General features: G+C 44.1%; 1 protein-coding gene across 1 annotated transcript in view; it reads left to right on the top strand.

The window, feature by feature from the left end:
* LOC117871576 (sodium-dependent neutral amino acid transporter B(0)AT3-like) overlaps nucleotides 1-23,444 on the top strand; it is a 75,921-nt gene that overhangs the window by 7,300 nt on the left and 45,177 nt on the right. The window contains exons 2-3 of the mRNA XM_034759392.1: nucleotides 8,025-8,165; nucleotides 15,258-15,395. Coding sequence (XP_034615283.1) covers nucleotides 8,025-8,165; nucleotides 15,258-15,395 — 279 coding nt within the window. The remainder of the gene's footprint in view (nucleotides 1-8,024; nucleotides 8,166-15,257; nucleotides 15,396-23,444) is intronic.

The raw sequence follows: 23,444 nt of genomic DNA, 5'->3' as shown, positions 1-23,444 counted from the left end.
TTCAGCCAAGCGGTTGAAGTTTGGTAGAATTATAAAATTATTTCTCCCTGTCTTTAACCTCAGCTGCCATGCAACCTTCTCCTACGCCCACTGTCCAGCCTCATGAAGTAGTAGTAGTAGTGCAGAGGGCAGGCATATTTCACATCAGAGATAGGTAGTGAAGGATGGGGAGGTAGGAGAAGGACTTGAGTCTAAATCTGGCCCTGATTTCTATTGTGGAAATTCCCTCCTTCTCCCTAACACAATGCTGCTGCTGCTGCTCTTCCTCCAGCTAGATTTTGAATGGACCTGATTCAGGCCCTGTAGGTGAAATAGACCATTTGTGGGTTGCTCTGGGATTTAGACATCCAGGTGCAGAGAGCAAGACAACAATGCACATAGCCAGAGGCAAAAACTTAGGCATGTACGGAACTTTAACAGGAGAATTAAGGCAACAGGTGACTTAGGCACCTAAAGGGTTCAACAGCAGCTGAATAGGGTATTGTGAATGTAAGGGGCATGTAAATGCTGGACTTAGGTGTCTAAGTCATATCTCTTACTTTTTCCTGACCCTCCCCTTGAAGAAGGTTCAAGTATGTGAGATGTCAGGTGATCGGAGGGGAAGGACAGAGACTCAGGTGGGGATCCTGGGGTGGAGAACTGAGGGAGGGTCAGGTTTGTGGGAATAACATGAAGGGGAAAGGAGTCCAGGAGAGCTGGCTGTATTTTAAAGAATCATTATTTAGGTTGCAGGAACAAACCATCCCGATGTGTAGAAAGAATAGTAAATATGGCAGGCGACCGGCTTGGCTTAACAGTGAAATCCTTGCTGATCTTAAACACAAAAAAGAAGCTTACAAGAAGTAGAAGATTGCACAAACGACCAGGGAGGAGTATAAAAATATTGCTCAGGCATGCAGGAGTGAAATCAGGAAGGCCAAATCACACTTGGAGTTGCAGCTAGCAAGGGATATTAAGAGTAACAAAAAGGGTTTCTTCAGGTATGTTAGCAACAAGAAGAAAGTCAAGGAAAGTGTGGGCCCTTTACTGAATGAGGGAGGCAACCTAGTGACAGTGGATGTGGAAAAAGCTCATGTACTCAATGCTTTTTTTGCCTCTGTCTTCACGAACAAGGTCCGGTCCCAGACTACTGCACTGGGCAGCACAGCATGGGGAGGAGGTGACCAGCCCTCTGTGGAGAAAGAAGTGGTTCAGGACTACGTAGAAAACCTGGATGAACACAAGTTCATGGGGCCGGATGCACTGTATCTGAGGGTGCTAAAGGAGTTGGCGGATGTGATAGGCTCAGACTCATAGACTTTAAGGTCAGAAGGGACCATTATGATCATCTAGTCTGACCTCCTGCACAACGCAGGCCACAGAATCTCACCCACCCACTCCTGTAACAAACCCCTAACCTATGAGTTATTGAAGTCCTCAAATTGTGGTTTAAAGATCTCAAGGTGCAGAGAATCCTCCAGCAAGTAACCCGTGCCCCACACTGCAGAGGAAGGTGAAAAACCTCTAGAGCCTCTGCCAATCTGCCCTGAAGGAAAATTCCTTCCCGACCCCAAATATGGCGATCAGCTAAACCCTGAGCATGTGGGCAAGACTCACCAGCCAGACACATGGGAAAGAATTCTCTGTAGTAACTCAGATCCCACCCCATCTAACATCCCATCACAGGCCACTGGCCATATTTACCACTAAGAATCAATGATCAATTCATTGCCAAAAATTTAGGCTATCCCATCATAGCCTCCCCTCCATAAACTTATCAAGCTTAGTCTTGAAGCCAGATATGTCTTTTGACCCCACTACTCCCCTTGGAAGGCTGTTCCAGAACTTCACTCCTCTAATGGCTAGAAACCTTCATCTAATTTCAAGTCTAAATTTCCTAATGTCCAGTTTATGTCCATTTGTTCTTGTGTCCACATTGGTGCTGAGCTTAGATAATTCCTTTCCCTCCCTGATATTTATCCCTCTGATATATTTATAAAGAGCAATCATATCTCCCCTCAGCCTTCTTTTGGTTAGGCTAAACAAGCCAAGCTCTTTGAGTCTCCTTTCATAAGACAGGTTTTCCATTCCTCAGATCATCCTAGTAGCCCTTCTTTGTACCTGTTCCAGTTTGAATTCATCCTTTTTAAACATGGGAGACCAGAACTGCACACAATATTCCAGATGAGGTCTCACCAGTGCCTTGTATAATGATACTAACACCTCCTTATCTTTACTGGAAATACCTTGCCTGATGCATCCCAAGACCGCATTAGCATTTTAAACGGCCATATCACATTGGCGGCTCATAGTCATCCTGTGATCAACCAATACTCTGAGGTCCTTCTCCTCCTCTGTTACTTCCAACTGATACGTCCCCAATTTATAACAAAAATTCTTGTTATTAATCCCTAAATGCATGACCTTGCACTTTTCACTATTAAAATTCATCCTATTACTATTACTTCAGTTTACAAGGTCATCCAGATCTTCCTGTATGATATCCCGGTCCTCCCAGCTTTGTGTCATCCGCAAACTTTATTAGCACATTCCCACTTTTTGTGCCAAGTAATAAGTAATAAAAAGATTAAACAAGATTGGTCCCAAAACCGATCCCTGAGAAACTCCGCTAGTAACCTCCTTCCAGCCTGACAGTTCACCTTTCAGTATGACCTGTTGTAGTCTCCCCTTTAACCAGTTCCTTTTCCACCTTTCAATTTTCATATTGATCTCCATCTTTTCCAATTTAGCTAATAATTCCCCATGTGGAACTGTATCAAATGCCTTATTGAAATTGAGGTAAATTAGATTTCCTTTCTCTAAAAAATCTGTTAACTTCTCAAAGAAGGAGATCAGGTTGGTTTGGCATGATCTACCTTTTGTAAAACCATGTTGTATTTTGTCCCAAACACCATTAACCTCACTATCCTTAACTACTTTCTCCTTCAAATGTTTTCCAAGACCTTGCATACTACAGATGTCAAACTAACAGGCCTATATAGTTACCCGGATCACTTTTTTTCCCCTTTCTTAAAAATAGGAACTATGTTAGCAATTCTCCAGTCATACGGTACAACCCCTGAGTTTTCAGATTCATTAAAAATTCTTGCTAATGGGCTTGCAATTTCATGTGCCAGTTCCTTTAATATTCTTAGATGAAGATTATCTGGGCCCATTAAGCTGTTCGAGTTTGGCTTCTACCTCGAATGTGGTAATATCTACCTCCATATCCTCATTCCCATTTGTCACCCTACCATTATCCCTAAGCTCCTCATTAGCCTGATTAAAGACTGAGGCAAAGTATTTGTTTAGATATTGGGCCATGCCTAGATTATCCTTAACCTGCACTCCATCCTCAGTGTTTAGCGGTCCCACTTCTTCTTTCGTTGTTTTCTTCTTATTTATATGGCTATAGAACCTTTTACTATTGGTTTTAATTACCTTTGCAAGGTCCAACTCTACATGGCTTTTGGCCTTTCTCACTTTATCCCTACACGTTCTGACCTCAATAAGGTAGCTTTCCTTGCTAATCCCTCCCATCTTCCACTCCTTGTAGGCTTTCTGCTTTTTCTTAATCACCTCTCTGAGATGCTTGCTCATACAGCTTGGTCTACACCTCCTGCCTATGACTTTTCCCCCCTTTCTTGGGATGCAGGCTTCTGATAGTTTCTGCAACTTTGACTTGAAGTAATTCGAGACCTCCTCCGCCTTTAGATCCATGAGTTCTTCAGTCCAATCCACTTCCCTAACTAATTTCCTTCATTCTTTAAAGTTAGTCCTTTTGAAATCAAAAACCCTAGTCCCAGATCTATTTTTGTTTATCCTTCCATCTAGTTTGAACTGAATTAGCTCATGATCACGCGAACCAAGGTTGTCCCCTACAACCATTTCTTCTATGAGGTCCTCACTACTCACTAAAACTAAATCTAAAATGGCATCCCCTCTTGTTGGTTCTTCAACTACTTGGTGACGGAATCCATCAGCTATCACATCCAGGAAAATCTGAGCCCTATGATTATTACTAGCACTTGCCCTCCAGTCTATATCTGGGAAGTTAAAGTCTCCCATGATCACACAATTCCCATTAGTGTTTATTTCTTTAAAAACATTAAAGATGTCTCTATCCATATGCAAATCGGATCCCGGCGGTCTGTAGCGCACCCCAAGCATTATCCCAGGGGAAGCTCTAGTGCAGGGGTCGGCAAACTATGGCACGCGAGCTGATTTTTAATGGCACGCTGCTGCCTGCCGAGTCCCAGCAGGCAGCTCTGTGCCATTAAAAATCCTGCCTTGCCCAGCCAAGCCCGGCCCTGCCTGCTCTTCTCTGCCCTCCGCCCCCCCCCGCGGGGGCAGGGGGCAAGGGGCAGCAACTGGGACCTGCCGGCTTCTGCCAGCTCCCCTGTCTCTTCCAGCAGTGTGCTGGGTTCCTGCCCCTCCTCCTCCTCCCTGCTGGCTGATCAGCTGATGGCCCTTGCGAGGGTGGGGGTCTGGAAGAAGCAGGGTCAGCCTACTTGCTGCTCCTGGCGGAGGCAGAGAAGAAGCTGAGGCAGGGCCTTGGGGAAGGGGTGGTGGTGGAATAGGGGCATTATCCCCTCCAGCCCTCTGCCCTGACCCCCCCACACACACACCCAGCCCTCTGCCCTGAGCCCTGTGCTCTGCATACCCCCCAGACCCCTGCCCTGCCCTGACCTAACCCCCCCTCACACACACCCAGCCCTCTGCCCTGAGCCTTGCATCCCGCACACCCCCCAGGCCCCTGCCCTGAGCCCTATACCCCCCTCACACACTCCCAGCCCTCTGCTTGACTCCTTCACCCCCCCCATGACCCCAGCCCTGAATCTAGCACCCCAACACATACCCAGGCCCTGAGACCTGCACCCCAACATACCCAACCCCCATCTCATGCACCCCCCACATCCTGACTCTTGCACCCCCCACATCCTCACCCCCGCCCTGAGCACCAAATGGGAGCTCCTGCATGCCACCACCCCCCCACATTCCCACCTGCACCCCTCGCACCAAATGGGAGCTGCCCAGGTAAGTGCTCCACACCCAAACCTCCTGCCCCAACCCTGAGCCCCCTCCCTCATTCTAGCTCCTGGTCAGACCCTACACTCCAAGCCCCAGCCTGCTCCTTCACCCCCAGCCCTATGCTCAGTGCACTCCCACCCTCAGCTCAGTTCAGAGAGAGAGGAAGAGAATGGGCCAGAAACAGGGAGAAGGTAGGTACCCACTGTATGTGGGCAGGGCCAGGACCCCAGTATGGCAGCGGGCTGAGCAGGTCCAGCAGCCGGGATCCCAGCTGGCAGGAGCTGGCGGATGGAACCCCTGAGCAGCAGCGGGCTGAGCCGCTCAGCCCACTGCTGGCCTGGGGTCCCGGCCACTGGCCCAGCACAGCCCGCTGCCGGTCTGGGGTTCTGGCTGCCGGCCACACTCAGCCCGCTGCTGGCCTAGGTGAACGGAAACCCCAGGCCAGCAGCAGGCTGAGCAGGCCGACAGCGTAAGATCGACATTTTAATTTAATTTTAAATGAAGCTTCTTAAACATTTTGAAAACCTTGTTTATCTTACAATACAATAGTTATATAATATATAGACTTATAGAGAGACACCTTCTAAAAAACATTAAAATATATTACCGGTACGTGAATCCTTAAAGTGAATAAATGAAGACTCGGCACACCACTTCTGAAAGGTTGCCGGCCCCTGCTCTAGTAGCTTTCTTTCCCAATGTGATTTTTGCCCAGACAGACTCTGTCTTATCCATTCCATCACTTCTTATTTCTTTACAGTCTACCTCATCGATATACAATGCTACTCCACCACCTTTGCCTTTATTGCTGTCTTTCCTAAATAGCACATACACTTCAATACCTGTACTCCAGTCATGACTACTATTCCACCTGTGGGGGGAGGGATAGCTCAGTGGTTTGAGCATTGGGCTGCTAAACCTGGGGTTATGAGCTCAATCCTTGAGGGAGCAAAATCAGTACTTGGTCCTGCTAGTGAAGGCAGGGGGCTGGACTCAAGACCTCTCAACATCCCTTCCAGTTCTAGGAGATAGGATATCTCCATTTATTTATTATTATGTTTCTGTTATCCCTATATCATCTGGTTTCACTTCCTGCACCAGTAGCTCTAGTTCCTCCATTTTGTTACCTAGGCTCCTTGCATTAGTGTACAAACATCTTAATTTTTGCTGTTTGGCTTCACTGACATTCTTTACCTGATTAGGCACAGACATTCTACCACCAGTATCACCTAGAGACTGGTATCTACACTACCCTTCCTCTTTATATCCATTCTCATACCCACGGCTGTATCCTTTCTTACTTCGTTTTCTTCCCTCTCAATGTTAAATTCCGGCAGAGAGATTACCTGGACATCTTCCAACCATCTCCCCCAAATTCCTAGTTTAAAGATCTCTTAATCAGTTGTGCCAGCCTCCATCCTAGAAGTCTATTTCCCTCCTTACTCAGCTGAAGTCCATCCTGAGAGAACAGTCCTCTGTCCATGAATGCTTCCCAGTGGCCATACAGCAAGTTAAAGAAGTATGGGCTGGATGAATGGACTATAAGATGGATAGAAAGCTGGCTAGATCGTCAGGCTCAACGGGTAGTGATCAATGGCTCCATGTCTAGTTGGCAGCCGGTATCAAGCGGAGTGCCCCAAGGGTCGGCCCTGGGGCCGGTTTTGTTCAATATCTTCATTAATGATCTGGAGGACGGCTTGGACTGCACCCTCAGGAAGTTTGCAGATAACTCTAAACTGGGAGGAGTGGTAGATACACTGGAGGATAGGGATAGCATACAGAGGGACCTAGACAAATTGGAGGATTGGGCCAAAAGAAATCTGATGAGGTTCAACAAGGACAAGTGCAGAGTCCTGCACTTAGGACAGAAGAATCCCATGCACTGCTACAGACTAGGGACTGAATGGCTAGGTAGCAGTTCTGCAGAAAAGGACCTCGGGGTTACAGTGGATGAGAAGCTGGATATGAGTCAACAGTGTGCCCTTGTTGTCAAGAAGGCTAATGGCATTTTGGGCTGTATAAGTAGGGGCATTGCCAGCAGATCAAAGGACATGATCATTCCCCTCTATTTGATCATTCCCCTCTACATTGGTGAGCACTCATCTGGAGTACTGTGTCCAGTTTTGGGCCTCACATTACAAGAAGGATGTGGAAAAATTGGAAAGAGTCCAGCGGAGGGCAACAAAAATGATTAGGGGGCTGGAGCACATGACTTATGAGGAGAGCCTGAGAGAACTGGGATTGTTTAGTCTGCAGAAGAGAAAAATGAGGGGGGGGGGTTGATAGCTGCTTTCAACTACCTGAAAGAGGGTTCCAAAGAGAATGGATCTAGACTGTTCTCAGTAGTACCAGATGACAGAACAAGGAGTAATGATCTCAAGTTGCAGTGTGGGAGGTTTAGGTTGGATATTAGGAAAAACTTTTTCATTAGGAGGGTGGTGAAGCACTGGAATGGGTTACCTAGGGAGGTGGTGGCATCTCCTTCCTGAGAGGTTTTTAAGGTAAGGCTTGACAAAGCCCTGGCTGGGATGATTTAGTTGGGGATTGGTCCTTCTTTGAGCAGGGGGTTGGACTAGATGACCTTCCAACCCTGATTGTCTATGATTCTATGAAAAGGCACTGGCTAGTAAGTGAGATGAGGGTGTTTGCTGGTGAGAGAGAAAAAGTAGAATAAGTAATGTTTGCTGGAGGAGGAGGGGAGATTAAACATTTGAAAGGAGGAGAAATTGAGGGAACGTTTGAGGATATTTAGAGACTTATGATTACTGAAGAGAATCTGCATTGCTTAAGGGTAGGGGGTTTGTAACACTAAGAATCTGAGTCATGCCTCCCACAACTAATTTGCTGACTGAGTAATCTGACCCTGTGCTTGTACAAGGCCTACGGCAGTTGGGCCACTATCTGATTGTGGGCCTTGAGTATTACTGTAATAAAATATAACAAGCAGCAATAAAGAATAATTTGTGTGAGATGCAGAGCTTCTATGGCTTAACCATGTTTAATTATGTTTTCAGGGGCATTCTTGATCCCATACGTCATAGCACTTGTCTTTGAAGGAATCCCATTGTTTCATCTTGAACTAGCCATAGGACAGCGCTTGAGGAAAGGCAGCATTGGTGTCTGGAATACCATCTCACCTTACTTTGGAGGAGTTGGTATGTTTCTTTCTGTTTTTTTTCTCTGTAAACTAGTTACCCCACTGTCAAGAGCCATATTCAATACTGTCTAGGGAACTGGTTAAATAACTAAAACAAGTGCCTCAAGCTCCAACCCAGAGCAATACTGGCTCTAGGAAACTAAAGTTTGATCTCCGTGGTCACACTGTCCAGCAGTTCTTATCCATTCACAAGCACATAGGACTCCTCTCTGATATGAAATCTCAAAACCCTTTTATTTAGGAAACACAACAGACAGTTACATAAAATAAAATCAGTCTAGTGGGACACAGTGGGTTTGTTAAAAATATCTCAAGGTCCAAGTGACATGCCCAAGAGAACCCTGCTTGCCTCCCACTAGACCCATCCCCCTTTGGGTCCCTTCCACTCGGTTTGGGAAAAAATAAATGAATTAGGCATTAACCCTAGACAGAGACAAACCCTTAATTAAAACAGGAGACCATTTGGGGTCCTTATCAGGAGTCACACAAACCTCCCTCCCTCCACCAAAAAAAAAATAATAGGAAAATGTACAAGTCCCCAGCAATTAAGCATGTAGAGGAATACTCTTACTATTATGGGTCTGAACAGCGTAGCCCCAATTTGAGTACCTTCTGCAGGCCATTGACACTTGGGTGTAATGCTCACAAACAGCCTCCAACATGTAAGTCACTCCCAGCTACGTCTGTATGTGTGCGCTGCAGCCAACCAGCCACACTTTGGCTCTCACCAGTCTTCATTATGCTGCAGGGTGATCCCAATACCCCCTCTGTCCCAGATCTTACCCCAGAAATATATGTACAGCCCAGCCCTCTCCTGAACAGTACAAATATGTTAAGTGCATTATTCCTTTAAGGGAATAATATGCACACAACTTGTTACCCCAAATGGAGTTACCCAGACACTTAAACTTGAACACACTGGATGAGATAAAACAATAAAACAAGTTTATTAATTACAAAGATAGATTTTGAGTGAAAACACATAATGAGGCATAAAAGTCAGAAGTGGGTACAAGAAAAATAAAGATAAAATCCTTAACTGGTGCCAAACTTAACAAATATTAATTTCAAAGCAAAGTTCTCACCACATGCTTTCACTGACCAAACTGTCAGGTCAAGACTCCTATCTCCCAGAGTCCAACAGCTGCTTCCTTTGTCTCTTCAGGTGTAGTGAATGCAATGGGCAGCAGGGAGGGGGGTACCTTGAGTGTTTGTCCCTCCTTTTTATAGTTTCAGTCCCTTTCTTGAAAAAGATTTCCAGCTGAGAACCAGGAATCAAAGAGAGTCTATGTGGAAGGATAATCCTTACTGGTTTTTTCACCTGTTTGAACTTTGTCTTTCCTTCCTGCTTGATGAATCTGTTCACTGCTTAAATGCAAATTAAAGCAAGGATGCATTCCTTTGTTTAGGACAGACCTGTTTGCAACTTCTATTTAGGCAAAGCTATGGGGTTTGGAAAATGTGTTAACACCATACAGGGGAATATTATAACTTCACATACAATGTTGTCACACAAATGATACCTCACAATACATATCTTATACAAAATTATTACAGTAATGTGTAGGGTGTGAACACATGGGCCTCTTCGGTCACATATACACAATGAAAGACAGCAGCATTTTAAGCTACTACCTGTAATGTGTAGATAGCAGCAGGGTGCACCAGAGAGATTCCTCTGCCTGCAGCACTAAATGGGCACTCTACGGGCATGAATTTCCTCTCACTTACATCAATGGAAATCAGACTTTTCTGGCTTCCATCAAAATAAATACGGTTCTGTCCACTGATGCCTAGAACATTCCCTCAAGTATTGGAAGTGATTGGATGGGCAGCACCACAATCCTTCAGGCCAAAGCTTGTCTATTTGTAGCAGGATGGTGAGAAGCGGAATGTATATGTTTCATTCCATTTGAAGCAAGGAATCTCTGAAATTCTTCAGAACAGAATTTAGGCCCATTGTCACTCACCAACTGTAACAGTAAACCAACTTGGCTAAACAAGTTACCAAGACTACTGGACATCCTTGTAACTATAGCACAAATAATTCTGGAAACTTTGGTTATTCTGAATGGGCATTGATTACAACCAAAAACATATAACCTTCTAAAGGTCCAGCAGAGTCCACATGAACATGTGTCCAAGGAGTCTGAGGGCACGACCAAGGATGTAGATGAGCTGGGCTAGGATCATGCTGAATTTTCTGACACTTAGTAGAGCCTTGCTTGCAATATCTTTGTTGATCCTCATTTACCAGACATGATTCTGGGTTATGGTCTTCATACATACAATGGCAAAATGACCTTTGTGAAGAGCTTCCAAAACCTGAGACTGAAGTGATTTTGGAATGATCACTTGCATTCTGCATCAGATGCAACCGTGATTCACAGATAAATCACGTTGACATAACACAAATTGTGTAAACTGGGGATTCTTTTGATCTTGAATACTGTACATTGCAGTATGATTCCTCTCAGAAGAAAAAGCACATCATCCTTAGTGGTTACTTTGTTGATGTCTGTGCTAGTGATAGGTAATTGTAACAGGGTCAGCACCTGCCTCTTGTGAGCGTCCCCTTTCTCTGGCCAACAGTGCCTACAGTCTCTTAATTCTTTTCAGCAAGTCAGTACCCACTTCTCGCAAGCGCCCCTTTCCTGCCGATGGATCTCTTGGCAGGTCTTCAGCAACTCAGTCCTCTGGCCGAGCTGCCTATACTGTTCCACGGGGCCTATCTCAAAGCCCTCAGTAATGTCCTATAGTCCTCCCCAGGCTCTGGTCCTCAGTCTGACCAACAGGGCCTATCTCAGTACCCTAGTTGGCCAGCTTACATGTGAAGGTTCCTGCTCTAGGATGGAGCAGCACTCTCTGGGGGCTTGTCGCCTGCCCTTTAGTCCTCTGACCCTGGCTCTCCAGGGGTAAAAAGTTCCATGGCCAGTCTCTTCCCTGGGCCTGTCTTCAGGGAGTCCCGGCACCCAGCCAGAAGCTATTCCCTCACTTCCCCAGTCCCTGCCAGCAACTACCTGCCTTAGCCCTTGCAGCTAGCTAGGAGCACCTCTTGCTCCCCCAAGTCTCTGCAGACTGCCCTCACTCTGGCCCTGCAGCTCCTTTTATATGAGCCTGCTGGGCCCTCACTGGCTGCTCCCTGCAGCCTCTCTGATTGGCTGCAAGGGAAGCAGCCACTCTAGCCCACTTGGAGGACCTCTCCAGTGCTCCTTCCCTGGGATGGGTGAGGCAGGACCCCAAGGCCTCCAGCAGGTGGCTTTTGGGCCTAGTCCACCCCATGAAAGTAATCTATTCATCAAATTGAGATGGATTACTTTGTCTGAAGTTTCTTTGGGTTGATAGGAGTTTGAGTATAGCAGTTGCAACAGCCCATCAGCATTACCATGCTGAGTCCCGTACAGTATAGTATAAATATAATAAATAAATAATAATAATTATATGAATTATATGAATAATAAATATGAATTGAAAGTAGCAATTCTCATCATTGCATATGAGCAGCAACTAATGACAGAAAGCCAGGTTTCAGTCCAAAAAAAATTGAAAGTAACAGGCAACAATCCATCAGCAAGGTAAAATGTCTACCATACAGATTGGTATGGAAACTTCCGAATTCCTAACATAATGCTGAGAGCTTCTTGCTTTATTTGAGCATAGTTCTTCTCAGGAGTAGTGAATGTTCATTATGCAAAGGCAATTGCTTTCTCCATGACATTAGGAAAAAGGTGGGAAAGTACTGCAGCCACTCCATGTGGTGAAGCGTTACAAGCCAATTTCAATGGTAGTTAAGCATCAAAATGTGTAAGAACTTCGGGTGATGTCAGTTTATTTGCTTCCTTAAATGCACACTCACACTCTTTAGTCCATTTCCATTTTTTCTTTGTTTCTAACAGTTCATGTAAAGGTGCCAATATTGTCATCAGAATAGGCAGAAATGTACCATAGTAGTTAAGCAGTCTTAAGAATGAATGTAACTCTGAAATGTTCTCTGGTGCTGGCGGCACTTCAAGAACTACCTTTTCTTTCTCTGGTGATTTCCTTAAGCCTCTGGCATCAATTACGGGTCCAAGTTAGTCAACTGAAGATTTGAAAAACTCACATTTGTTTTGGTATACTCTCAGTCCATGGTCTTTCAAACATTGCAAGACAGCATCTAAATTTTGAAGATGATCCTTTCCTATAACAAGGATATCATCCAAACAGCATAACTCCATTCAGCCCTTCAAAATCTCATCTATGGATTTCTGGAACAGAAATAAAGTTCCTCCTCTGCCTTGGTGGGTTCTGCGCTGTCTGGCGAATTTGCTCGTCTCTGAGGTTCACGGCAGTCCTCAGTTTGGCTCCTTTTGTTAGTGGCATAAACCTGCTGTTCACTTGGCTAACCTCATCACTGGCCAGCATTGGGAAAAGGAGGAGAACAATCCCCGAAGTCTCTGCTGGCCCACCTAATATGTCAGGGGATAGGCCAGAGCCCTTCCCCTCTAGTGGGACCCACAGTCCAGATCAACTCCTTTTATATCAAATAGGGAGTTGAGGGGATGGAGGGAAACTGGGCCCGCCCTCTATGCCAGGTTCCAGCCCAGGGCCCTGTGGATTGCAGCTGTCTATAGTGTCTCCTGTAACAGCTGCGTGACAGCTACAACTACCTGGACTACTTCCCCGTGGCCTCCTCCCAACACCTTCTTTATCCTCACCACAGGAACTTCTTCCTGATGTCTGGTAACGCTTGTACTTTGCAGTCCTCCAGCAGTACGCCAACTCACTCTCAGCTTCTTGCGCCTCTTACTCCCAGCTCCTTACACGTGCCCCTCACTAACTGAAGTGAGGTCCTTTTTAAACCAGGTGCCCTGATTAGCCTGCCTGTCTTAATTGATTCTAGCAGCTTCTTGATTGGCTCCAGGTGTCCTAATTAGCCTGTCTGCCTTAATTTGTTCTGGCAAGTTCCTGATTGTTCTGGAACTGCCTGTTACCTTACCCAGGGAAAAGGGACTTGCTTAACCTGGGGCTAATATGGCTGCCTTCTATCACTCTCCTGTAACCATCTGGCCCAACCCTGTCACATATCATATAAGCTTTATACAGGGTAAAATGGATTTATCTGGGTTTAGATCCCATTGGGAGTTGGGCATCTGAGTGCTAAAGACAAGCACACTTCTGTGAGCTGTTTTCAGGTAAACTTGCAGCTCTGGGACAAGTGATTCAGACCCTGGGTCTGTGTTAGAACAGATGGGAGTGTCTGGCTCAGCAAGACAGGGTGCTGGAGTCCTGAGATGGCAGGGAAAACAGAAGCAGGGGTAGTCTTTGCACATCGGATGGCAGCTCCCAAGAGGGTTTCTGTGATCCAACCAGTCACAGTTGTCCCATCTCAAAAACGATATATTGAAATTGGAAAAGGTACCCAGAGAAGAGCAACAAAAATGATTAGGGGTATGCAACAGCTTTCCTATGAGGAGAGATTAATAAGACTGGGACTTTTCAGCTTGGATAAAATAAGACTAAGGGGGGAGGGATAGCTCAGTGGTTTGAGCATTGGCCTGCTAAACGCAGGGTTGTGAGTTCAATCCTTGAGGGGGCCATTTAGGGATCTGGGACAAAAATCTGTTTGGGGATTGGTCCTGCTTTGAGCAGGGGGTTGGACTAGATGACCTCCTGAGGTTCCTTCCAACCCTATGATTCTATGATATGATAGAGGTCTACAAAATCATGACTGGTATGGAGAAAGTAAATCAGGTTTAAAACAAACAAAAAGAAGTACTTCTTCACACAATGCAGTCAACCTGTGAACTCTTTGCCAGAAGATGTTGTGAAGGTCAAGACTATAACAGGGTTCAAAAAAGAACTAGAAAAATTCATGGAGGATAGATCCATCAATGGCTGATGGACAGGGATGGTGTCCCTAGCCTCTGTTTGCCAGAAGCTGGGAATAGGTGAAAGGGGATGGCTCACTTGAACAGAACAGATAATCATCTTTCCCTCTGAAGCACCTGGCATTGGCCACTGTCAGAAGACAGGATACTGAGCTAGATGGACCCTTGGTCTGACACAGTATGGCCGTTCTTATGTTCTCCCAGGTTGCAAAAGCCAGCTGACACTTCTGTAGAGCCCTACATTATTGCTCCAGATTCCTTTTGAGTCCACTCACCCTCCTCCCCACTTCTTTTCTATGGCCCTCTTCCTGTTCCATAGATGTAAGATGAAGCTATATGTTCCTGCACCAGAAAACACTCCTGGTCCCACTCATCACTGAGGGAACCTTGAGCTGGTGGGGGCTGTTCCTGAACCTTAAAAGAAAAGTTAAACTATATGCTGAACCATCAGTGGCGTCAAGTGTTGTGGATAGCTGTGCGAGTAGGGCCAGGGACCTGAGGTTTGTGCTCTTCTTCTCCCTCATGCATTTGGAGTACCTCTACCTCCTCAGGATTCCTGGGCAGAAGTTGATGCCATAGAATTGCTGTACTGTTACTGCTACCCACCCATACGTAAACACCTTGTAGTCCTCTGCACAGAGGCAGCAGCAAACCATACCTGGTTTCCCCACTTCTATTGTGAAATGCTGTCATGCATGAGAGTTCAGTGTTCTGGCCTTCACCCTGCCCCTTCTCCTGAGTGGCGGCTTCTGGTCACTTGCATCTGCATTTCCCCCATACTCTTAAACTCTTCCACTCCCATCACTTTTCTTCTCCAACCTCTTCATTTTAGATTTTAAGATATTTGTTATAATCCCATCTCCTTCCACAATCCTTTCTTTCCTTCACTATCACAGAATGGTAAGGAAAAAGTGGCCACTCTTGTACTGCTCCCAGAATTTGAAATGTTATCTAGCACTTTCACTCCTAGGGGAGGTTTCCCGTCTGTGTTGAGTAATTATCATCTTGGTGCTATTCAGGGGAAGAGACCATCATAGCCTACCTAGACTGTTTTTTAAAAGCACCAAAGGGAAAATCAAAAATACTCACACAAAAACAAAAATGAGAGATTAGGGCAAATGCAGTAGCAGGAGTGATATAGATTTGTTGGGTAAAGTAAATAAGTGTTCTGATCGCTTACGTAAGCAATGTTTAAACTGAGATTTTTTTGTATTCAATAGGTATTTGTTCATTGATGGTGTCGTTCATCGTGAGCTTATATTATAACACCATTTTAGCCTGGGTAATGTGGTATTTCATTAACTCATTCCAAGAGCCCCTTCCTTGGAGCGCTTGCCCACTAAATGGGAACAGAACAGGTAATTAATATTTCAAATCTCTTGCCATTAATGGTGTTAAGGTTGCAAAGTGTTAAAACCTCTTTTTTATTCCTGTAACATGGCATTAAGTTCTACTGTACAGATTTTTTTTAATGTCTCATTTAAAAATATTCTCTTTGCACTAGGGCTGTCAAGCGATTAAAAAATTAACCATGATTAATCGTATGATTAATCAGACAGTTAAAGAATAATAGAATACCATTTATTTAAATATTTGTGGATGTTTTCTACATTTTCAAATATATTGATTTCAATTACCACACAGAATACAAAGGGAACAGTGCTCACTTTATATTATTTTTATTACAAATATTTGCACAGTAAAAAACCAAAGAAATAGTATTTTTCAGTTCACCTAATACAAATAATGAAGTGCAATCTCTTTATAATAACTTACAGAATTATGTACAAAAAAATAACTGCACTCAGAAACTTACAAATGTAGATTTTTTTTTGTTACATAACTGCACTCAAAAATAAAACAATGCACATCTTTAGACCATACAAGTCCACTCAATCCTACTTCTTGTTCAGCCAATTGCTCAGACAAAGAAGTTTGTTTACATTTGCAGGAGATAATGCTGCCTGGTTCTTGTTTATAATGTTACCTGAAAGTGACAACAGGTGTTTGCATTGCAGGTGTTTGCATGTTGTAGCCAGTGTCACAAGATATTTATGTCCCAGATGTCCCTTCATGCTTCAACTACCATTCCAGAGGACATGTGTCCATGCTGATGACAGGTTCTGCTCGATAACGATCCAAGCAGTGCGGACTGATGCACGTTCATTTTCATCATCTGACTCAGATGCCACCAGCAGAAGGTTGATTTTCTTTTTTGGTGGGTTGGGTTCTGTAGTTTCCGCATTAGAGTGTAAATAAGAAGTGGGCAGCATTATGTCCTGTAAATGTAAACAAACTTATTTCTCTTAGCGATTGACTGAATAAGAAGTAGGACTGAGTGGACTTGTAAACTCAAAAGTTTTACATTGTTGTGTTTTTGAGTGCAGTTATGTAACAAAACAAAAAAAAACCTACATTTGTAAGTTACACTTTCACAATAACGAGATTGCGCTTCAGTACTTGTATGAGGTGAACTAAAAAATACTATTTCTTTGTCATTTTTAAAGTGAAAATATTTGTAATAAAAATATAAAATGAGCACTGTACACTTTGTATTCTTTATTGTAATAAAAATCAATACATTTGAAAATTTAGAAAAACATCCAAGATATTTAATAAATTTCAATTGGCATTCTATTGTTTAACAGTGCAATTAATCACAATTAATTTTTTGAGTTAATCATGTGAGTTAACTGTGATTAATCAACAGTACTACTTTGCACCTTTAGGGTTAGATGGTGACCCAGCCCTATATGGTCACACAATCATGTGAAGCCTTTGCTTCCATCATCCCTTTGCAGACAAATAATATTCCCCACATCACAGCTAAGGCATGATGTGAAGAGCAGGTCTGCATGTTGGCTACTTCTTCCTCCAATTGAGCAACTGGACTGAAGGGGAGCTGTGCAGTACCCAGTGTTGACAGGGGAGTAAGCTGTACCCTGTAAGAGTCTCTCAGGATTTAGAGGGAAGCAGGGAAGGAATTAGTATCTGTGACGTTGTGCAGTCTATATGGTTTTATAAAAACTTGATAATAAGTCAATATAATGTAACTGAGATAGTTTTAGAGAAAATACGGTAATAAGTGAATGTAAGTAACTGGGATATGCCTCATGCAAAAGGTCTCTTGTAAGGTATCATTACAAAGCTTATAATCTACTGAGTGTGATCATCTGATTTGTATAAATGTACCACTCTTGTATCTAAAACTAGAAATATAAAATGTAACTCTGAGGGCCTATTGTAATTGTGTAAAGTGTGGACCATTAATGACGGTTTGGAATCTTGATGACTCCCATTGTCTGCAGATGGCTGTATTTACCTGTGAGTCTTCCTGTATATGTGTGTGCTGGCAAGTGAGTAATGAAGTCTTGCAGTGACATGTGATCATGTCACCTGAACTGGAATCCATCTTTAACCTGGTGCTTTTCCAGTGAGGGGGGGTGGAAACCCAGAGAGACAAAGAGTTCCCGCCTTATGCAAAAGATATATAAAGGGGGGAAGAGAACAGAGAGAGAGAGAAGCCATCATGAAGAATCCCCTAGCTACCACCTGAGCTGCAACAAGAGCTGTACCAGGGGAAAGAATTGTGCCCAGGCCTGGAAGGTGTCCAGTCTGAGTTTGCCCTGCATAAACTTTATGCAGGGTAAAATGGATTTATCTGGGTTTAGACCCCATTGGGAGTTGGGCATCTGAGTGCTAAAGACAAGCACTCTACTGTGAGCTGTTTTCAGGTAAACTTGCAGCTTTGGGACAAGTGATTCGGACCCTGGGTCTGTGTCTGGAGCCAGACGGGAGTGTCTGGCTCAGCAAGACAGGGTGCTGGAGTCCTGAGCTGGCAGGGAAAACAGAAGCAGGGGTAGTCTTTGCACATCGGGTGGCAGCTCCCAAGGGGGTTTCTGTGATCCAACCCGTCACAGTATCGGTGATCAAATTCCTTTCTGGTGAGATGCAACTACACACTTTCCTTTTCACAGGACTCCCTGTGACAGGCAATCCCCCAGGTACAACATGGAACTGGGGTACCACTGTGCCCCCTTAGCTCTCCAGCCTTGGCTGTCTCTCACTAGTGACAAGCAGCAAACTCCTCCAGGCACTACTATCACTCAGCACAACATGTGGAGCCATACGTCCATCTAGATTGCATGAATGCTCCCAGAGCCATTCACGAATCACACAGACAAAGGCACCAGTAAATCTCCCAAGCCTCCAGGCTTGCACCCCCAGACTATGCCATCTTGCTCTAGTCAGAAGCCTGACCAGTGTAAGTAAGTTTATTACCCATTCCACCCCTCCTTCAATGTGGAGAGGACATACACACAAGCCTTTGTGAACTCAGCTGAGATTTCCCACACACTTCAACCAAAGCAAACTGTTTTAAGTAAAACAGAAAACTGATTTATAATCTTTCTGTAGTTAATAAGTGGTAGTCATAGAAGGTCAGAAATAGTTACTGTTGTCAGACACTCCTGGTGTGGTGCTCTGCTCTGTTCAATGTTGATATCAATCGGCTGTGTGCGTGTTCCCTCTGTGTGCTGCCCCAGCTCTGTGCAGATAGCTAACACAGCAGATCCCAAGAGAACCCCCAATGACCACAGACTCTAGTAAGGTACGAAGGCATGTCAGCCAGGTTTATTGTCAAATGAAGCACAGTAATAGTTCCCCCTAGACTTTACTCTAGAGGATGTACTACGAATATGTGCCCCCTGGCAATGGACTCAGCTCAGTCAGTGGCGGGACTTTCCACTGCCCCCTAGGCTGGACAAAGATATCCACTCAGGGATGCATTCTTATACACAGATACAAACAAGTTACACATCACTCCTGACGTATTGAGGTGCAACCCCTCTACGCAGCAAGGTACAACCCCTCTACGCAATAAGGTGCCGCCTCTCACCTTGTACATGTTGGTTCGAACAAAACAACACTATCCATCATATTCCCCTTTTGGCACTGTCATTGGGATGGGTCAGCCTGTTCCTTGTTGTGTGTAGAATGTACAAATATGTGAATGTTCTGATATCTAGTGTCCAGTACGTTTTAGGTATGTCTCTTTTTGCAGCATCAGCCCTTTCCTTGCCAGCTTCTGTGAGCAGGGCCTGCCTCTGGCTCACAGCTTAACTTTGCTTTATGTTAGCAAAGTCTTGACCATTACTTTAGTTCAGGCCTTAGGCCTCATACTGAGCCTCTGATACCAAGGTTTATATCTCAGGGCCTCCTCTTACTACAGTTACCGAAGAAAATAAAAAGGTAAGTGCATAGTCTAAATCTTAAACCTTATTACGCTGGACAGTATTTGGATCTATCAGTTTTCTCACCTCACTGGATGTTACAATTCTTCATAAACAGGATTCTCTCTCAAGCCTGGGACCAGTCTTCACAGTTGAAGTCTTTGTCTTCTCAGCGTTCTTGTTGTTTCCAGCATAGGTGGGGGGAGGAGAAAGTCCAAGGCATGATGCCACTGTCCCTTATTTTATACCCTCAGTCCATGTGCCTGGAAAATACTAGCCCAGACATGTCCTGGTGGGCTTCGCTGAGTCACAGAGTTGAGCAATCCCCCTGTTGTGGTCTTGTGCAACTGAGGTTATGACTACACTACGAGGCTTTTAGCGACACGGCTGTGCTGCTACAGCTGTGCTGGTAAAAGGCATGCAGTGTAGCTGCTGTTTGTCAGCAGGAGAGAGCTCTTCTGCCAACAAAAAACTTCCACATCTCCCCTCCCCCCGCGCCCCCGAGCAGCAGCAGCTTTGGCAGCAGGAGAGCACTCCTGTTGACAAAGCGCTGTTCACACCAGTGCTTTTTGTCGGTAAAACTTTTGTCATTCTGGGTGTGGGGTGTGTTTTTAACACCCCTGAATGACAAAAGTTTTGCCAACAAAGTGCCAGTGTAGACAAACCCTGAGTGATGAGTTCAGCAGTCCACATTGTGAGGTGTTTGTGCAACTGTCATTGAATTGTAAATCTTTTGATTACAACTCCTCTGATGATTACTGGTGCTTGAACACCCCCCTGGGAGTGGTTTGCCTTCTTTTTATGTCACTTACAACATATTTCAGTAACAACAATATATAGCAAAATCTGGTAACTTGGTATACACTAATACACATATTTTGACCAAACAGTGGGTTTCATAAGATCTTATATGACATGATTTATATGAAATATATTATAATTATATGATAGGGTCAATATGGGAGTTCCGGGGTGCTGCTTTGAGGTACAGAGTTACACCAGTGCAAAGTTGGTATAAAATGATATAATTATGTAGTAAATTTGCATCCACTTTGCCCTGTTGTAAGCAATGACACAAAGTTACAGTGGTGAATAAGCTCTACTATATTGAACTGTAATCAGTGCTCCATACTTGAAGTTCCAGTTTGGTTACTTTACCTTAAGAAACAAAGTCATGAGAGTAAAAAAGGTGTGCAGCACCCGACCTCCCCTTGCTGCTCCATCAGAGGCATGGCTGGGGATTTCATAGGCACTGTGGTACCTGGGTGCCCCTCTTCCTGTTCTCCACTACCTTCATTCTCTTTAGGTTATGAGCCCTGCATTCTTTCTTCCTAGATGTGTACATTTAGGTGTTGCTGTGCTCAGCACTGCAAGGTCTAAATGGGGCTTAACTGTCTGAAGTTATTTCAGAAGTTACTTAAGCTCCTAAATCTCACTGAAAGTCTGTAAGAGCTATAATAAAATCATTTGTATGTTTGATACGTATGTTTAGTGTGTTAATATTTTTGTATTCAGTTCGCATATTTTTAGACTATAACTTGGCAATGTAGATGCTATTGTGAGAAAGAGTTCCAGAAGACAGTGTGACCAAGGGACCTCTTCATGCCAAATGGCTGAGGGCACAGGGGGTACATAGAGTTTTACTGGAATCCTGTGGGTCAAATATATACATAATAATTCAGTAAAAGGTGGCATGTGTGGCATCTACCAAAAGCCAGTAATATGCTGGTCATCAATCATTGCAAAGTGTATGTAAGGATATTTACAAATTATGTATCTATACTGAAAACTATGTTCTTAAGATATGCAAGTTAAGTCACCAGAAGGTGATAAACAGTTTCTATGCACGCAAGGGGTAGGAGACACTCATCTTCCTGACTGGTCATTGTTTGTTTATTTTGCATCTTACAATGCATGTCTATTTGCATGCAGAGCCACCAGCTAATCAAGACAGCAAAAAAATCACAAGAGTTCACAACATCTACAGGAAAGAGCACAGAGCAAGAGGGTGTCCTGTTTATGATGAAGATCAAAGAATTAGTTTGCTATATCAGGACAGAGCAGAGAGTCATACAGTATCCTTCACATAGGGAGACAAGCTGCTAGTGGGCATTGTCTTATGACTGGAGGATCACAGCCAGGCAGGCTGTTAGGCACTGGGAGAAAGACTTTGGAGTGAACTAAACTTTTAGACAAGAGTGTATCTTGTTCCTTAAGTCTAGGTTTTAGAATGTATTTAATGATTTTGTTTTATATATAATCATTTGTTTCCATTATTTCAACTTATCATTTGAATCTCTATGCTTCATTAAACTTTTGCTTGTTTTTTCTATAAACATATCTAAGTTCTGTGTGTTAAGCAGAGCTGTGATCTAAGGTGTAACAGATAAGCTGAGATATTCTGTTCCTTTGAGAGCAGATGTCAGAGTTCCCTCCCCACTCTGAACTTTAGGGTACAGACGTGGGGACCCACATGAAGACCCCCTAAGCTTATTTCTACCAGCTTAGGTTAAAAACTCCCCACGGCACAAATTCTCCCTTATTCCTTGGATTAAGTAATGCTGCCACCACCAAGTGATTTAAACAAACATTTAGGGAGGGCCTCTTGGAGCCCTACCTTCCCCAAATATCCCCCCACAAGCCGCTACATCCCTTTTCCTGGGCAGGCTTGAGACTAATCCCCCAAACCCCTACACCCCCTTTCCTGGGGAGGCTTGAGAATAATATCCTCACCAATTGGTACAGGTGAACACAGACCCAAACCCTTGGATCTTAAAAACGATGAAAAATCAATCAGGTTCTTAAAAGAAGAATTTTAATTAGAGAAAAGGTAAAAGAAGTACCTCTGTAAAATCAGGATGGTAAGTACTTTACAGAATAACAAAAGACTCAAGAACATAGAGGATCTCCCCTCTAGGCAAAACCTTAAAGTTACAAAACCAGGGATAAACCTCCCTCTAGACAAGGAAAATCACAAGCCAAAATAAAAGTAAGCTAACACAATCCTTTATTATTACTTACTAATTCTAATTGAGTTGGATTGCTTACCTTCTTGATCTGTCTCCGGCAAGCACACAGAACAGACAGACAAAGAACAGACAAAACAAAGCCTCCCCCCCAGATTTGAAAGTATCTTGTCCCCTTATTGGTCATTTTGGTCAGGTGCCAGCTAGGTTACCTGAGCTTCTTAACCCCTTACAGGTAAAGGGATTTTGTGCCTCTGGCCAGGAGGGATTTTATAGTACTGTATACAGGAAGGTTGTTACACTTCCCTCTATATTTATGACAGCAGCATATCTGTGTCTGTGAATACTGTGAGTGGATCAGGGGCTGACCACTCTAGGGGGATATTTGGTGGGTTTGGGGCATGGAGTGTCCCTATCGCTAACCTACAGAGGGATAGTGGAGTCTCTGAAGGTTGAGAGGAGAGTGCTTGTGTTGCCTGTGGCCAGTGGAGGTGAGGAGCTGACATCCAGCAGACACAGTAAATGCTCTCTCGTGCTATAGGCAGGTGGTAACAAGGTGCCTCACAACCCTAGGTGCTCCCAGAAAGCATCACAGAGCCACCTTTTGAAAAAGAAATTAAAAAATATTTGACCCAAACGTAACAAACAAAAGAGGTGATAGTTTAACAGTCTAAACTTCAGATTTCAAACACCTAGCATTCCTGGAACCACCTCAGTGGTACTGACTAAACCCATTATCGTACTGAGTTAGATCAGAATTCCATGCAGTTTGCTGTCTATGGGTCTTTAAGAGAAGACCTGAACAACTAGTGTCCTATTTGGATTAGAAAGACATTAAAAAACACCTTGGCACTTTTTGAAGAGGAAGGAATTTTCCCTGATGTTCTTCAACAAAAAGTTCCCATTCCCACTATTGTGGTGTAGGATACTGTGCACTGGTTTCCTTCCATGCTCCATCTCCTGGAGCTAGCTGAATTTCAGTAGTGCTATACTTTAGAGTTTGTGAAGTGCTTTGGGATTTCTTGGATTGAGACAGCTACATAAAGCATATTATTCCAGATCCCTGGAGTATAGAAACTGAATATGTCATGAAAGGGTTGATCTAGTTTTCCAGAGTGATAAGTTCCTGAGATCAGATGTTCAGACTTACAAAAAAAAAAAAAAAAATTATGGACCACCTCAACCTCCCACTCTTGATACTACTGTAGCT

This window comes from Trachemys scripta, chromosome 2, assembly GCF_013100865.1.
Source record: "Trachemys scripta elegans isolate TJP31775 chromosome 2, CAS_Tse_1.0, whole genome shotgun sequence".
Lineage (NCBI taxonomy): Eukaryota > Metazoa > Chordata > Testudines > Emydidae > Trachemys > Trachemys scripta.
Note: the sequence above shows the minus strand (reverse complement) of the source record. Positions and strands in the feature narration are given on the sequence as shown.